This window comes from Carcharhinus amblyrhynchos, chromosome 7 (assembly GCF_965287045.1).
Source record: "Carcharhinus amblyrhynchos chromosome 7, sCarAmb.v2.hapA, whole genome shotgun sequence".
NCBI classification, from domain to species: Eukaryota; Metazoa; Chordata; class Chondrichthyes; order Carcharhiniformes; family Carcharhinidae; genus Carcharhinus; species Carcharhinus amblyrhynchos.
Genome location: NC_137330.1, coordinates 62,471,972 through 62,490,336, shown reverse-complemented (window position 1 = coordinate 62,490,336; position 18,365 = coordinate 62,471,972). Strand labels below are relative to the sequence as shown.

General features: G+C 41.2%; 1 protein-coding gene across 5 annotated transcripts in view; it reads right to left on the bottom strand.

Moving 5' to 3' along the window:
* Positions 1–14,344, bottom strand: part of tmem244 (transmembrane protein 244) — a 70,686-nt gene extending 56,342 nt beyond the window's left edge. For 2 of the 5 annotated variants that reach the window (XM_080193297.1, XM_080193298.1), the window contains exons 1-3: positions 14,214–14,344; positions 13,891–13,976; positions 5,473–5,588 (exon numbers count right to left, since the gene is read on the bottom strand). In XM_080193297.1, the coding sequence (XP_080049423.1) occupies positions 5,473–5,588; positions 13,891–13,953 (179 nt within the window). In that variant the 5' untranslated portion in view covers positions 13,954–13,976; positions 14,214–14,344. Of the gene's footprint in view, positions 1–5,472; positions 5,589–9,913; positions 10,100–13,890; positions 13,977–14,213 lie in introns of those variants that run through there. The other 3 variants (XM_080193301.1, XM_080193300.1, XM_080193299.1) reach the window with 2 other exon arrangements.
* Positions 14,345–18,365: the final 4,021 nt, after the last annotated feature.

Here is an 18,365-nt window from a genome sequence, read left to right as displayed (position 1 = left end):
ATTGTATCCAGGAAGAACTGCACCCATCTCCTCAGAAATTTGCATGTGTGGATATGATTCATGTGGACCCAATTTTACCAAACAGCAGGTCTTTCCAAAGAGACAATGTATTAGGAAATTTTGGATATATTTTTTCTAATTTTGAACCTTTGTTCTCATTTGGCCCAGACTTTATGATCAATGGGAAAGGAAGGCTTCATGACTTCAAAGAAAACTGCACTGAGAAATGAGTTCCAGTGAACTACACGGCGAGAAATTCAACTTGCCCGCTGTTTAATTGATTGTAGCTTTGGTTATAGAGGATTCCCAGTGTTAAACAACAGAGATGTCTTCATGTTGTACAAGCAACTGATCATATTAAAGAACTGTTAAGGGAAGCAAACCAAAAAAGCCAAAGCACCAATAATCAAATAATTTCTTAAACTTTAATAGAAAATAAAATAATTATTGGGTGTTAAAGTAGAAACTGACATATCAATTACAATAATTTTAAAAATCTAGTCATTAAAAATATGGTAACATAGAAAAAAATGCAGCACAGAGAGGACATTATGCCCATGTCCATGCCAGCATTAATAATAACAGAAATATCTAACAAATTCCACAAATATAAACATGTTTTTTTCAGGTCCATAGATGATTCAAATTGTAGTTAAAAATCCAGTTGCAACTGATTGAACAAGACAGTTTTTTCTGGGGTTTTGTACTTTGATCTGAGAATGAGAAAAGTCTATCTGATTCACTGCTGACTCTGTCCACAGTGCAGCCTGTGGTGGAACAGTAAATTACAGGTGCTAACTTCAAGATTTCTGCATTAAGTTCAGAGTTCTAACTCCTGAAGTTGTGCTTGGATGTGGTGACATAATGATAGTGAATGCTGAGACTGTACTCTCTAAAGCCATGATGTGGAGATGCCGGCGTTGAACTGGGGTAAACTCAGTAAGATGTCTCACAACACCAGGTTAAAGTCCAACAAGTTTATTTGATAGTAAACCCACTAGCTTTTGGGGTTTGCCCCTTCCTCAGGTGAGTGGAGAGTAGACCAGAACTCTCCACTCACCTGACGAAGGGACAAACCCCAAAAGCTCGTGGGTTTACTATCAAATAAACCTGTTGGACTTTAACCTGGTGTTGTGAGATTTCTTACTCTCTAAAGCCGGCAGATTCCAGTCCACTCATAGTTAACCTTAGTGGTATGAAATTCTTAATAAAATGTTGTCCATGCTTAATTCTGTTTTGATTCAGAATCTTTGATAATTAGAAAACAGGCTACATTTACAAAAAAAAAAGTTTGGTTAAAATATCAGGTGGTTGTCTATCCAGTCCAATCACTGGGTGCCAGTTTACCGTTCTGATTGTTATTAATCAATACCTAAGGGCCAATTTAAAACAAAAAATATACTCCCACCTAGGGAGGCTTGCCTACTGGGGGTAAAGAAAGAGGAAAATTAATGGACAGAAAACAGTGGGGAATTCAGTTAGGATATGAATAAAATGCTTCTTGTCAATACTGTGAATTAGAAAGCATACAATCCTACAACAAATCTAACAAGCTTTGTGACTTATTTGGTTCTATTATATTGAAAAAAATTGAGACTGTCAGTTTGCTGACTAGGCATTCATTACCATTAACCATGGCAATTCAGATAAATGTGGACAATAAAGGCCTGGTCCATATACAGTAATCTTGTCAGATCTTTAACTTCATTTGTATCTGGAGCATGTGTTCAGCAAACAAAAGCAGTTAACATATGTCTTGCACAGACAATTATTCCAATTAGCACTATTGGAATAATGTGCGATTCACACCTCGTAATATGTTTAGGACTAATGTACATCTTTAATTCATTGCTTCTATGATAATAATAACTTGCAGCGAGGAGTTGTATTTTTTTAAATCAGCTCTGTAAAACAATGGTATCAAATGGGAATGAAGTCTAGAATGAATTACTGTTTGTCCTAAACGTCCAACTGAGTATAATGAGAAAGTTATCATCAGATACGTGCTGATCTTGGAGCTGATTTTTCTTTTGCTCCATGGTTCCCACTGACTTTTCCATACCTCCAAAGTAGTATTATTGTATATTATAAATTAGAAAGGCCTCATTGCTGCTGTGCCCCTGACTGTCTGCGGGTGCACTTGTGTGTGTAATTATGTCTGGTTTTGAAGCTTGTGACAGGTGTCATATCCCTCCTTCAGGGCTGAAATTTGGTTAAGTGTTAAGTGAATTGAAACAAGGAGACAATTATAATTCAGGCAGATATAATTTCAGAATGTTCTGACTACAGATACATTAAAATTCAAACTTTGCAGCTCTGTCTGACTTTCCTTTCTCAGCGCTTGTAGCTGAGACAAAGCATAGCACTCAATGCTCATGTTCAAGCAGATGTTAATTTTCACCTGAGCCTTTCTGTTTTAATGATACCTATCACTGTACTGTAATTCTAGGAAACTAGTCTGGGAGAAGCGCTTGTATACAATATGCCAGGCACCTAATAGCTATTGCCCTTTTGAAGGTGGAATAAAAGGAAACCGAGAGCCAAAAGAATCTATCTCCACGAAATTGCTGGTGTTGGTGCGACAAAAGTCCAAAACTCTCAATAACAGCACAAACACTTCCAACCACTTGCAGTGTGGCCCACACAGTGCACTGTGGGCACTAATGTGTGGCTGTGCTATGTGTGTGCCAAAGCTTGCAGATAGGTGGATCATGACATTAAACAAGATTAGGTGCCCAATCTACCATTTTGTACCTCAGCTCGTAGCTTATTCAATTCCCAGCTGACATTCGACAACATGTGGTAACACCACTCGCACATTTTAATGGAATCACTGTCAGGTGAAGTGCAACATATGTGGAATTACTATGTCTGATTTTATTGGGGAAGTTGGCAAGTTTATGGATTCACAAGGGAGTGGTGCTGGTCTCTGACAATGAGATGAGATAAGTTTGGAAGACTTGTCAGGAGAAAGACAGCTTGCAGCAATTGGAACTATGATTTCAGATACCCTTTTACAGGAATGGGAAGCTGAGCAAAATGAGGGAGGAGGAGGGGAGCCCGCCAAGGATTTTACAGAACACTTTTCCTATTTGCAACTCAGCCGAGGGCAATGTCTGAGTTGTCTGTGTTTCGTCAAATGGTGCGACCTCCTACAATCTGACCTGTAGCCTCACAGTAGAGTGAAGGTAACACTGTCAGTAGCTCAGAAACACCAATGAGGGCACGTGTAGATTGTCAGTGGCAGGAGTACAAGTGCTGGCATCCTGAAGGAGAACTGCATGCTCGTGCACCATGGAACTACAGTCATTGCTCTGGGGCAAGGCCTCAAATCCTAGTAATTTACTGAATCACAGATTGCTAGACTGCTGTAAGAGCCTGCAATCAGTCCATTGAGATATTGGCTGGCTTCTGGTTGAGCTGCAGTGAAAACTGAGACATCAAATGCTGCATCACTGGTAAGTCCATAGGTGATGTCATGAAGTTGATCATCACTTCCAAATTAAAAATGATAAGCCCTAAGTTCTGTGAGAAACCCTGTACCATGTTGGAACTAAACTCTTTGAAACAGAGCTGCCATTGCGCCAATCACATTGATGTGCATCCTCAACAACATTTTCTTCCATTAGAGTCCTCACCCAAGTACTCATCAGCAGAACTCACCAGTGAGCTTGCCCTCCAATTGTGCAGATTCCATTTCTAAGCAAGCCTTTTAAGTACACATAGTATCAGTTTCTGAGCTGGTCGTTGCATGTTTGGGAACAATGCTTTTCTATTGTCAGCTTGATGTTTCACTCCCTTTATTGTGAGACTACTCTGGCAAAGTGGCAGGACTTGGGTAAGTAAAGAATGCAGAAGGGAAGGGGATGTGGTGGAAGATCATGATTGCACCATCTCCCACTTTCATTTCAAGCCAGGTAGCAGTGGGATTTGAGAAGGTGAATAAGGAAGACACGGCAACATGCTGAATGCTTCAAGCAACACCAAATATAACAGCCTCAATCACAGCTAGCTCCATGCTGCGGAGTACAGCCTCTCCAAAAAGAATCAGGAGATAACATCCTGCTGTTACATACAAACTGATCCTTCAAGAGAGAAGAATGTTAGAGTGTGTTCATTGTGTTTGGATGGTATGCCTGCTATAGCTAAATAAGAATACTCAAAAACAAGAAATAGGAAGAGGAGTAACCATGTGGCCCATCGAGCCTGCTTTGCCACTCTGCTTTGATTTGATTTGATGTGTTGTAATCACCTGTATTAATGAACAGTGAAAAGTATTATTGCATGCTAAACAGACAAAACATACCATACATAGACAAAGAAGGGAGTGCAGAATGTAGTGTTATAGTCATAGGTAGGTTATAGAGAAAGATCAACTTAATGTGAGGAAGGTCAGCTCAAAAGTCTGATGGCAGGAGGGAGAAAACTGTTTTTGAGTCAGTTGGTACATGCCCTTAAACTTTTGTATCTTTTCCCCGATGGAAGCAAGTAAAGAGAGTTTGTCTGGGGCATATGGGGACTTTGATTATGATGGCTGTTTTTCCAAAGCAGCAGGAAGTGTAGACAGTGTTAATGGATGTGAGGCTGCTTTGAATGATGAACTGGGTTTCGTTCACGACTCTTTGTAGTTTATTTTGGTCTTGGGCAGAGCAGGAGCCATCCCAAGCTGTGATACAGCTGAAAGGAGTGCTTTCTATGGTGCATCTTTATAAGTTAGTGACAGTTGTAGCCGACATGCCAAATTTCCTTAGTTCCCTAAGAAAGTAGAAGCATTGGTGGGCTTTCATAACTGCAGTGTCGGCATGGGGAAATCAGGACAGGTTGTTGGTGATCTGGACACCTAAAACCTTGAAGCTCTTGACCATTTCTACTTCATCCCCATTGGTGTAGACAGGGGCATGCCCTCCACTATGCTTTCTGAAGTTGATGACTATCTCTTTTGTTTTGTTGACATTGAGGGAGAGGTTATTGTCGTTGCATCAGTTCACCAGATTCTCTATCTCTTTCCTGTATTCCGTTTCATCATTGTTTGAGATTTGAATCACAATGGTGGTGTCGTCAGCAAACTTGAAATTTGAGTTGGAGAGGAATTTGGCCATACAGTCTGAGGTGTATAAGGAGTATAGCAAAGTGCTTGTGCAGCACCGGTGCTGAGGATGATAGTGGGGGAGGTGTTGTTGCCTATTCTTATTGACTGCGGTCTGTGGGATAGGAAGTCTAGGATCCAGCTGCAGAGAGAAGAGCTGAGCCCCAGGCCACAGAGTTTGGGGATGAGTCTCGTAGGATAATGGTGTTAAAGGCTGAGCTATAGTCTATGAATAGGAGTCTGACATAGGTGTTCTTATCTAGGTGTTCCAGGGTTGAGTGCAGGGCCAGGGAGATTGCATCTGCTGCGGACCTGTTGCGGCAATAAGCAAACTGTAGTGGATTCAGGCAATCTGGAAGGCAGGAATTGATTGTGTCATGACTAACCTTGACAAGCACTTCATAATGATGGATGTCAGAGCCACCGGACAATAGTCATTAAGGCACGCTGCCTGGCTTTTCTTTGATACCGGATGATGGTAATCTTCTTGGACCTCAGATTGCTGTAAAGAGAGATTGAAGATATTTGCAAATACCCCTGCCGGCTGGTCCACGCAGAAACCTGAGTGCTTGTTCAGGTGCCCCATCAGGCCAGTTGCTGTCCGTGGGTTGATTTTTGAGAAGGCTGCTCAGCAAAGGTGACCTCAGATACAATTTCATTCGAGGCTTCCTTGATGGAGGGCATGCTCTTGCTGATCTCTTGCTCAAAACAGGCATAGAATGCATTGAGCTCATCAGGAAGGGGTGCATTTTGCCTGCCTTAATCTTGCCATAGTTGGCATGAGTCATGTGGCCAGCACTCAATATTATCATAGCTGATGTTGGGCTTCAACATCATTTTCCTGCCCACTCCCCCTTTCCTTGAATTCTCTGAGAGATCAAAAAATCTGTCTTTCGTGTCTTAAATGTAATCAACAATGGAGTATTCATAACCCTCTGGGTTGATTTACATTCACTTGACAGTCAGTGGCTGGACATTCATTTTGTCTTAGTGGTTGAGATGAGCAGTTCAAGAGCACCAATTGGATAATGCACTGATTCAGCTAATACTCTTCAATTTCTGTTGCCAAGAGTGGATTGATGGTACTGTCACAGTCTGAGTTGGTTAGATCTTGAAGAACAAAGTTGCTAGACTGCTTGCTTGTCAGGTGGTGAGAGATAACTGACGTGGGAAACCCTATGTGACTTTGTCCTTAGCCCATGCCTGTCACAGATTAACCTGTCCCTGACAGAATCCAAAGGAAAGATCACCACACAGTCCTTGTGAACAGAGTCCCATCTTTACACTAAAGATTCCACTACCATCATGCTAAGTATGATAGACTAAGAACAGGTGTAACAACTCAAAACAAGTGTTCATGAAGCTCCATGAGCCTTGCAGAGCAGCAGAACTGTCAATCACTGCTTTGCCTCCTCATAACCCAGCATATCTTTCACACTGAGATCACCATCCAGCTGGATTGCCCGCCCTAGTTCAAAGAGGCATGTAGTAGGGCATGCCAGAGTTGCAGCACACATGTCTGAAAATGAGGTGAAACTAGAACACAGGACTCTGTGTATGGTAAAGAGTGAAAGCAGCATGCTATCAACAGGACTAAATGATCCCACAACTAAAACAGCAGATCATATCATCATAATCCTACCATATCCAGCCACAAACAATGGTAAATATTAAATAACAGATGGAGGAAGATCCACGAACATTCCCATCCTCATTGATAACTGAGCCCTGGACATGAGTGCAAAAGTAAATCGACACCATCTTCAGCCAGATGTGCAGATTTAGGCAGCAATAGCCTGCTCTCCAATGCTTAGTTTGAGTTCTGATGGTGCCATTTGGATTTGGACCTCCTTAAAGCCTTGAGTCCAAACATGTATACAAGAGTTGAAATCTAGACATGAAGCGAGTGTAATTACCATTGCCGTCAAAGCAGCTTTCCATCAAATGTGGCATTAAGAAGCCCCAATGAAATCAAAGTCAATGGGAAAACTCCTCAGTGACTGGAGCTGCAACTAACATAAAGGAAAATGGTTTTGGTTGTTGAAGGCAAACCACCTCAGCCCCAGGATATTAGTGTTCCTCAGGGCAACATTCTGTCCCAAATATCTTCAGTTGTTTCATCAATGAAATTCCCCCACAACTCCTCCCCACCCCCACTCCCATTCCAAGATTTGTTGATGATTCCAGTGTTTAGCTCCATATACAATTCCTTGAATAATGAGAGAGTTCACTACATTCAATGCTGCCATCAGCATGCAGAATTCACCATTGAACAGAAACTGGGACTAGCCACATAAATGCTCTTGCTTAGAATAGGTCAGAGGCTGAATTGATGACATTTCCTGACTCCTCTGTCCTACGAATGTAATGGGATACTCTCCACTTACTTGGACAAGTGCAGCTCCAACAATACTCAAGAGATTTGACACCATCCAGGACAAAGGAGTACTCTTGCTGCCCCAACCATCGCCTTAGCATCTATTCTTCTACCCTGTTGGCATAACACCGTTGCAGTGCATACTTTCACTGAAACAATTTATCAAAGTTTTTTTAGCAGCACTTCCCAACCCCACAAATTTCACCATTGAAAAAAGCAAAAGGTAACAGATACCACCAACTCCAAATTCCCCTCAAAATCACCGTCTGCACTGCACCATGGTTCAAAAAGGTCTTTTAATATCTCCTTCTCCTGCATGGTGACATATCATGTTCAAGCTGAGAGCAGGCTGGGCTTATTCCTAATCACTTGATGAGAACCAAGAGAATGTTGCAGAGACTGACTTATTTTATGGGTTTGTTTGCCTCCTCCGGCTAAAGTAAATGAGGAAAGCTTAGATAGAATCCATTTTCCGCTAGCCAGATCACAGATGGGTGAACTTGTGTGTTGCACAACTGGATCATCCTGATAGTGTTTTACCCGATGGTGTAGAAAGCAGCAAAATAATAAACCTGCCACAGGAAATGCCAGTGAAGCAGTCTTAGATTTGAACTGATTACTCATTTTGTTGTACCTCATCACAATATGTCTAGACACCTTTCTCTCCTTTCCGGGAATACGGTTGCTATGGTGAAATGAACTGGAATTGTTTATTGTGGTATTATACAGAAGAGCGTGCAATAATGCAATGGCTGATTGATACAATAACATAACTGCATCTGCTGCCACACAAATTACTTTTCGTTCTAGTTTCTGAAACAAGTAAAAATGTGGAAATCATATCCCAAAATTTCACTCTGGAATAAACATAATTTCAGCATAAATTTTTCTTGGCAGCCAGCTGCAATGATAGTTGAGATAGGCTTTGAATGCAGCAATGTCTGGATCTTTCTCAATAGTTTTAACTGTGGTGTTAATTTTTTTTAAAAAGCATCGAGAAGCACTGACCGCAGTATAAACAAGTTTGCGTAGTAAGCATTCAGTATGAATTCAGAATTTTGTTTTGTTTTAGCCTTAGTAATATAAAAATCATAAAGAAAATGTGATTATCCTGGAAGATTCAGAAACCATGAAAGGAGCATTAATGATTGTTCATTTGTATAATGCCAGCATGTCAGTTACTTCTAATATTAATGTCAATGAGGAGTCTGCATTGTCGATTGAACCATATCCCTCCAGATGCACCCAGATGTAAACCTGCCAGAGTCCTACCGACAGTCAATAGGCTTAAAATCCTTGAAGATCACATTGTCACTGGTACAGCCAGAATTAAATGGCCAGCAGGCACTAAGACAATGAAAATATTTTTTGTTCAGGTGTTGATCTAACACATTCCTTATTTTACCTTCATTTGACTGCTGACTGTGCGCAGAACTAGGAAATAGACAACCGTAACAACTTCTTCCCTGCTGCCATCAGACTTTTGAATGAATCTACCTTATATTTTCTCTCCATACCTTTCTGTCCATACTAGCTATTATTGTATCACTACATTGTGCACCCTCTCCTTTCCTTCTGCCCTATATACTCTATGAACGATATGCTTTGTCTGTAGCGCATGCAAGAAACAATACTTTTCACTGTATACTAATGCATGTGACAATAATAAATCAAATCAAATCAAAACAAATCAAATCAAATCAAAGGTGGGGTTTCACTCCCTCAGTTACCAGTGGGTGGTGCAACCATATTTGATGGTGCCAGTGCCACTCCCCGGAACATGACTCAGCAATCCTAGCAACGAGTTAAATGACAATTTGCTGGCCTGCTGTGGCACCCTGAAAGCACCTTTCAGAATGATACCCGCAGTCATGACAGCAATATTCAGAGCTTGCAAAACCTCAGTCTGAGCTTCTATACAGTGCTCAGGTGTTGGGTAGCTTCAATTTGTACTGTCATGGAAGCTAAGAAATTGATCTTGGACACTGCATCAGGTTTGGGTCCACAGATATGGTAACGGAATCAGCCACCACTTCCATGCTAAAAAGGAGGGGCTCCAAACTCTGCACAAAGTCACATGCAAGGCTGGTACAAGACTCTTCAATGCTCCTTAACAATCACTGCAGGCTTCCTGGCAGGCTTGTCAATGCATCATGCATTTAAGCTTATTTTCTGTATACTGCCCAATCAAAAATCTGTCTTCCAGAACAGACATTGCGTGTGACTTCACCCTTCAATAAGCTGGTACATGTACAATCTTTAGTCCTCTGCCTGACCTGCAGCTCACTGATGTCCAATTTTGCATCACATACAGCTACTATTTCTATGCTACCCTCTAAAGTGCCAAGTGTCAGTATCTGAGCTGATGGTTACGAGTGTGAGTGTTTTTTCATTATCATCAATTTCTTCCAGTGCAAGGGGGGACAAGTGTCTGGCAGCTTGGAGCTTACCTGAGACAGGTCATTTGGATGAATGTTCTGTGGATCCTCACTTCTGTGATGCTGGCTGCGCTCACAGCTGTCTCTGTGCCTCCCTGAGACCTCGATCACTCACTCTTAGAAGTGGGTCAGAAGCCACAACTCGGGAATTTCCCCATCTGTCTTCGTTTGCTCTCTTCTATTATGGCCCACCTTCTCCTGCGGGGACAGAAGGGAGATTGAAAGCTCGAAGGCTTTGTTGGGTCCAGAGGGCTCAGGGAAGGGCGTGGGAGGGAGGCTGGTGGGCCCAAAGGGCACAGGCAGATGACATATGTTGGCGCTGTGCCTCAACAGGCAACAGTTGAGGCACAGCACCTCATCTGGAATGCCAGGTGAGTGCCACAGAGGGAATTGAGGATGATGCTGGGACGTCAGGTGCTGGGAGGCCGCGGGATGTCAGGGAGTGGAATGATGTGGGCATTCCAGGTGTGACAGTTGGGACAGATGCCAGATGGCCACTCATCCTTGCAGCTCGAATGAGATTGTTCATTTTCTTGCAGCATTGGGAGCTGGTCCTCACTGACAGTTGGGCCATCACATCCAAGACTGCATTAGCTTCCTTGCTCCTGTGTCGTTGACCTTTTTGCGGATACAAGGAAGCCCACTTCTCCTCCATGGCATCTAGAAGCCTTACGAGGTCTGCTTCCATAAAACTTGGCACTGCTCTCCATGCTGCCATCCTTTCGGCATGACTGGCTGTGAGTGCAGAGGGAGTGTTTCATTGCAGCTCCCTCTTGTTAACAGTGCATAACTAAGTCAGTTCAGGTCACATGCCTGGGGATTCCATATCGACATGTTTCACGTGGCGGTTAATTCAGTGTATTAAATGTAGGAGCTCTGCGATCTGATCCGTGCTGGGCAAGCTGGTGCACATTGCTCTGGATTTCTCATTAATGTGACAATTTTCTTTCGGATAATTCCGCCACATGGTTTGAAGATGCATTCATTGACCTTGACCACTTTATGAGGCCATTGGACTTCTTGCAGCACTGTATCCATGTCTTCAGGGCGACACTCATGGCATTGACTGCAATAATTACCAGTTTCTACTGCCTTTGCAACATTTGTCTGGAAGACCTCCTGGTCCCCTGTGGATTGAGAATCTCTCTCCTCCTGTCATACTCCTATGCCAATTTCTCCAGTGCAATGTTGAAGAAACTTGGAGCACATTTTCTGGCCAGTTGCACCATTATTCTGAGCTCTTCCTGCTTGGAAATGCTTTCCAAGCCATTTCCAACATCTATTATAGCCAGAATGCAACACCATTTAAGAAATTATTCTCTGCTTCCTGTTCGCCAGCCAATCTTCTATCCATACTAATGTGTTACCCACAATACCATAAACTTCTATATTTCACAATAACCTTTGATGCAACACTTTATCAAATACCTTCTAGAGATCTAAGCACAGTACACCCATCAGTTCTCCTTTATCCACAGTACAGGTTACTTCCTTAAGGATCTTCAATAAGTTGGTGAAACATGATTTCCCTTTCACAAAACCATATTGTCTCTGTCTGATTACCTTAAACTTATCAAAGCTTCTATCACTTTTCCTATGACAGATGTTAAGCTAACAGGCTTATAATTTCCTGCTTTCTGTCTCCGTTTTTGAATAATGGAATTATATTTGCTGTCTTCAAATCTAATGGAATGTTTCCCGAATCTGGGGGATTTTGAAAAGATAAAAACAATACATCAACTATTTCACTAAACACTTAAGACTATAAGATGAAGTCCATCAGCACCTGAGCTCTTATCAGCCCACAGCTCCAACAATTTATTCAGTATCACTTCTTTGGTGACTGTAAGAGAGTGGTGAATGTCTAGAATTCACTACCACAAAAAGTAGTAATTTCAAGAAGAAATTGGATATCACTCTTGGGGCTAAAGGGATCAAGGATTATGGGCACAAGGCAAGATCTGCCATGTTCAAAATGAATGGCAGAACAGGCTTGAAGGGCCAAATGCCCTACTCCCATTTCTTTTTTCTATGTTTCTATGGAATTTTCCTGACTTCCTCCCTCCCTTTCATTTCTTGGAATGTTACTTGTATCTTCTTTAGTGAAGACTGATACAAAATACCTGATCAATTAATTTTTTTGCTTTTCATTATCAATTTTCTAGACTCACTTTTTAGATGACCAATGCTCACTTTAACTCTTACTAAAAAATATTTGTAAAAATGCTTGCTATCTATTTTTAGATTTCCAGCTAGCTTTCTCTTGTGCCCTAGTTTTTCCCTCCTTAGTATTTAGTCATCCTTTACTGTTCTTTATATTGTGTTTAATCTTTTAACTTTCCATCTATATTTGCACAACTATATACTGTTTCTTTAAGTTTGAAATATCTTTAACCTTTCTAGTTCACCAGGGATGGTGGTTCCATCCCTTGGACTTTGTCTTACTTATTAGAATGTGTCTATTCTGTGTATTCTAAAATATCCCCATAAATGCATTTATACTGACCTATCCTTTAACCAAATTTGCCAATTCCAACCAGCTCTGCTTTCATACTCTTATAATGACCTTATTTAAAGTTTACTAACATAGTCTCAGACCCATTCCACTCTCCCTCAAATTAAATGTAAAATTCAATCACATTGTGGCCACTGCTACCTAAGGGCCCCTTCACTATGAGATCATTAATTCTATTTTGTTGTACAACTTTCTTCCCAGTGTGTGTCATGGTGAGCTGCACGAAGGAAGCAGAGAGAAAGACACTATCACAATGAGTCCAGATTTTACCTGCCTCATTAAGAGCAGGATAAACCAATTGTGTTCTATTACTGCATTGGGGAATTGACAGTGACTCAAAACCAAAGAATGAAAAAAAGAATATGAAAAGACACCCAAATGTCAGAACAACCTCCAACTCAATAAAGTTTGCCTACAACAACAGAGCTATCAGTTCTCCAACATTAATGAGAACAAGATACAGGAGGATTATACGACCAGCAGTCAGCCTGAACCTCTGAACTTAGAGACTTGAAGGGGCGAGGGTAGTAGTAATAATATAAATATGTGAGATAAACTGGGATAACTTGCACGTATGTTAAAGACCTGTTGTAAATGTAATCTCATGTATAAAGGGTTAATGTGATATGGAGTACAGTACCACTCATATTGATCTAAGAGAGTTCCTCCTCAACTCCGTTCTAAACTGCAGCCCCCCCCCCTCCCCCCCTTATCTTGAGGCTGTGCCCTCTAGTCCTGTTGTCCTTTCTAAGCGGGAAGAATCTCTCTACCTCTACCCTATCCATCCCTTTCATTATCTTATATGTCTCTATAAGATCCCCCCTCATCCTTCTAAACTCCAATGAGTACAGACCCCACACCTAGAGGTCAATGTGGTTTTGAACACAAAGAAATCCCACAACACCAGTTTAAAGTCCAAACAGGTTTATTTGTCACTGGTGTTGTGGTATTTCTTTGTGTTTTACCTCAGTCCAACACCAGCATCTCCACATCACGTTTTGAACACAGCCATGTTTAGAAGCAAGCATGGAGACATCTCCTAGCATGAACTTTCACTATAGCTATGTATACCATTTTTAGTAGTTAATATTTACTGTTGAAATATTTCAGAGTATAACTACCTTAACAAGACCAACTTGAATTATGTCCAACACCATGCAATCTTATTTGCACATAAATATAATGAGATGAAAAAAGCTGGGGTAGCTTCATTAATTCACATTTTTAGCAGGGTTGCTGCTCCATTTTTATGTATACCAGTGAAGGGGAGGTCAAATTTGCATCCAATACCCCTTGTGATAAAGTAGACTTATCTGCATCTCACATCACATTCATACATTTGAAGCAGTTACTTGGGTGAACCTTTGGTAAGTTGGGCTACTATTGTTGAAAAAAAGAGAACAAATTGATTCTTCAAGGCATCTGAGTTTTAACATTAATGTTCAGGTTTTCCTATTACATCAGGAATTCTCACCTGAAAACTGCGAAGAGTATGCTGCCTATAATGTAATATACAGCATAGAAGATTGTCAAACATATCAGTAATTGTAGAAGGACTGTCTGCCAAAAAAGTCACAAAAAGAGAACAGTTAGATTCAATAAAAGAATTTATAACGGTTTAATTAATTTTGACAAATTCTAAATCAAATACAATAATGATGTAATGCAGAGCAAGCCAATTGAATATTTTGGCTTTATTACTCAGACGAATAACAATAAAACTAAAACAGGTTTTATACAATCTTTACCAAAGCCCAGATTATTCAATATATACGAAAACTTATGTGCATTTGATACCTTTGTCTCTGAAACCTTCAGTGCCATGTACACATTTAGGCCTACATATTAAGTCAAGGAAAGGTCCCTCCAAAGGTAGCAGACAAGGTCAATACCATCCAATTCCCTTTTTCTTTCAGTGCATTCTTGTAAGTAATCATTTCAGAGTGACAGGATTATGTGATCAAGAAAAGCAGTGTGAGCCGTCTGTCAAATTCAATAAGGCAATCACATGGGAGAGATGTGAGATTAGCGCTTAGATATTTGTGCACTATAACTATTGCCAAAAGAAAGACATATCATAATTCACATACAAGTGCATTATTGAACTTTTCTTCCAAAAGTTATATTTATCCAAGTAGGCCCTGTAATAGAAATAACCTGGAGCAAAGTAATTGCACTGATTCACAATCTAAAGGATACTGTGCACGCAAAGAGGAAATATGCTTGTTAAAAGTAAATGGTTAATATCATGAGCACCTAATACTGATGTCACTATTAATGTATTCTGATCACAAGGGGTCCTTGTGCATGAGTCGCAAAAACCAGTCTGCAGGTGCAGAAGGTGAATGGGATGCTGGCCTTTATAGCGAGGGGGATAGAATATAAAAGTAGGGAGGTCTTGCTGCAACTGTACAGGGCACTGGTGAGGCCGCAGCTGGAGTACTGTGTGCAGTTTTGGTCACCGCACTTGCGGAAGGATATTTTGACCTTGGACGGAGTGCAGAGGAGGTTCACTAGGCTGATACTGGAGATGAGGGGGTTGGACTATGAAGAGAGACTAAATAGACTGGGTCTGTACTCATTAGCGTTTAGAAGGATGAGGGGGAATCTTATAGAGACATATAAGATAATGAAAGGGATGGATAAGGTAGAAGTGGAGAGATTCTTCCCACTCAGAAAGGACAACAGGACTAGAGGGCACAGCCTCAAGACAAGTGGGGAGGCAGTTTAGAACAGAGTTGAGGAGGAACTTCTTCACTCAAAGGGTGATGAATCTCTGGAATTCTCTGCCCGTTGAAGTGGTGGAGGCTACCTCGCTAAATATATTTAAGACACGGGTAGATAGGTTTTTGGTAGGCAAGGGAATTAAGGGTTATGGGAGAAAGCGGGAAAGTGGAACTGAGCCACTTCAGATCAGCCATGATCTCATTGAATGGCGAGGCAGGCTCGAAGGGCTAGATGGCCTGCTCCTATTTCTTATGTTCTTATGAAGCAATGTCACATGACTAAGACAGAGTTCTGGTGGGAAGCAGATGTACAAACTTGTGTAGTGAACAGGGTTGTATATAGATCAGTCAATTAAACAATGGTTTTCACAAATAACAGTTTATGGTAGCATTTTTAGGGTAACAAGCAAATCAAAACAAAACCCCATCAAGACCACAAGCTTGAAGAATCCTGCTTTGAACAACATGAAGTAGCTTCATAGTCTAGAGTATGTTAACAGCAAGTCCATACTAACAACTCATAACTATGCACATGTTTACAGGAGCAGGTACAGGTGTAGAGCTGACTTCAGTCTAGGGGCCTGAACTTATTGGCCATTCCCGCCATGCTCCTGCTGCAGTGAGGTTGGAGAATTTGACGACCAGCCAAATCTCATTGTGGTGGGATGGGAAAATCCCACTGGCGTGAATGGCGATAAGATTTTGACCTAGGTTTTTACCCCTCTCTGTCCACCTCTAAATTGACCCTGGCTCTGGGTCATCTGCTTTCTCCCATCAATGTGCAGGAGGTACTGCAGTCAGTCCCATGTTAACCCTTAAATGTATCAGACACTATTGCTATCCCTCCCCCTGACCTTTTATCTCATGCATGTAGAGTAGTTTATTTCCAAGTCTTGCATTGTTATAAATCTTGTATATTAACCTGTTTTGTTACAACCTTAATGCTTTTCTAACACTTTGCTATCACAGAATTAACATTAACAACATTGAGACTGAGACCTGGTGAGAAGCAGGATTACAACAATGTATTGAGTTATGAGGTGTACATAAATCTGTAGATAAACAAGAATGGTTTTTACAATTAACAGTCTATGGTAGCATTCTTGGGAACGGGAAAACTCTAAAACCCATCAAGAGCCCGAACCAAAGACAAAACAGTCTGAAATAAGACCACAAGACCATAAGACCAAAAGAAATAGGAATAAAGGTAGGCTGTTCAGCCGCTCGAGCCTGTTCCGCCATTCAATAAGATCAGGCTGATCTGAGATTCCTCATGTCTATCCTCTTGCCCTTTGCCTGTAACCCTTGATTCCCTTACTGATCAAGAAACTATCTATCTCAGCCTTAAGTAAAAGTAGAGTTTATTTTTTAATCACAATTAGGCTTACATTAACACTGTAATGAAATTACTGTGAAAATCTCCTACTTGCCACACTTTGGCGTCTGTTCAGATACACTGAGAGAGAATTTAGCATGGTCAGTACATCTAACCAATACATCTTTCAGAATGCGGGAGGAAACCGGAGCACTCGGAGGAAACCCACGCAGACATGGGGAGGACGTGCAAACTCCACACAGACAGTGACCCAAGCCAGGAATGGAACCTGGATCCCTGGCGCTGTGAGGCAGCAGTGCTACCCACTTTGCCACCATGCAATATACAGAAGGGCTGGAATTTCCTGCCTGCCACGAGAAATGTAGCAGGCTGAATGCAAACCCTGCAAAGGTCCATTGATCTTGGACAGGATTTCCTGACTTTGAGGTGAGTGCTGCTGGAAAATCCCAGCTGAGGACTGTACCCCCAGACTTCTCTTTGGCAAGGTGTTCCAAAGACTCACAACTCTCTAAAAGAAGGTATTCCTCCTCATCTCAGTCTTAAATTGACACCCCTTTATTCTGAGACTATATCCTCTGGTCCTAGACTCTCCCATGAGGGAAAATATCCTCTCAGCATTTACCCTGTCAAGCCCTGTAAAAATCCTATGGATGGAATTTTCTCAAAAAATTTCTAAGTGGCATAACGGTGAGAAAACGGGATTCTTCCACACTGGAATTTTCGGTGAGCTCAGCACATCAATCCTCTGGATTGCTAAACCTGACAACAACATAAAATGTGGACTAGGAGTTAAACATTACTTGATGTAACACATTTTGAAAAGATAGAAAGGGTAAAAGGAGAGATGCAGTAATTTCAATTATTAGAGATAACAATAGCATCTGTAAAATGTAATGCAACCACCTGTTAATACATAATTACAATTCATGTTAGAAATAAGTGATATAGAAGAATCAATTACATTAATAGGTGTTGTCTACAGACCATAAGTCCATAAGACTTAGGAGCAGAATTAGGCCACATAACCCATCGAGTCTGCTCCACCATTCAATCATGGCTGTTTTTTTTCTCATCCCTATTCTCCTGCCTTTTCCCCATAACCCCTGATCCCATTATTAATCAAGAACCTATTATCTCTGTCTTAAAGACATTCAATGACCTGACCTTCACAGCCTTCTGTGGCAAATAGTTCCACAGATTCGCCATTCTCTGGCTGAAGAAATTCCTCCTCATCTCTGTTTTAAAGGATTGTCCCTTTAACCTGAAGTTGTGCCCTCTGGTTCCTACTAATGGAAACATCCTCTCCACATCCACTCTATCCAGGCCTCGCAGCATCCTGTAGGTTTCAATAAGATCCCCCCTCATCCTTCTAGGCTCCAATGAGTACAGACATAGAGTCCTTAACTGTTCCTCATATGACAAGCTCTTCATTCCAGGGATCATACTGTGAACCTCCTCTGGACCCTTTCCACAATCAGCACATCATATAAGGCCCAAAACAGCTCCCAATACTCTGAATGGGGTCTGACCAGAGCCTTATACAGCCTCAGAAGTACATCCCTCCTCTTGTATTCCAGCTGTCTTGACATGAATACTAACCACCTCACAGTAGAGGGGAAGTAGAAGAAGAAATCTGCAAACAAATTAAGGAAATTAGATAAAACATAGAATAATAAACCTGATGATTTCATCTATCCTGAAAGAAAAGAAAATTAAAGGAATAAGGTTCCTAGACAGTGTGCAGAACTATTCCAGTTTGAGAGAAGCCCAGCAATGGAAGTTTCACTATATGGTGTTATAATGAACCAGGCAATTGGGTCAAGAAGTAAAAATAAAGGAACATCAAGGTAGTAATGACTAAAAATCATTTAGGATAATAATTGAGAA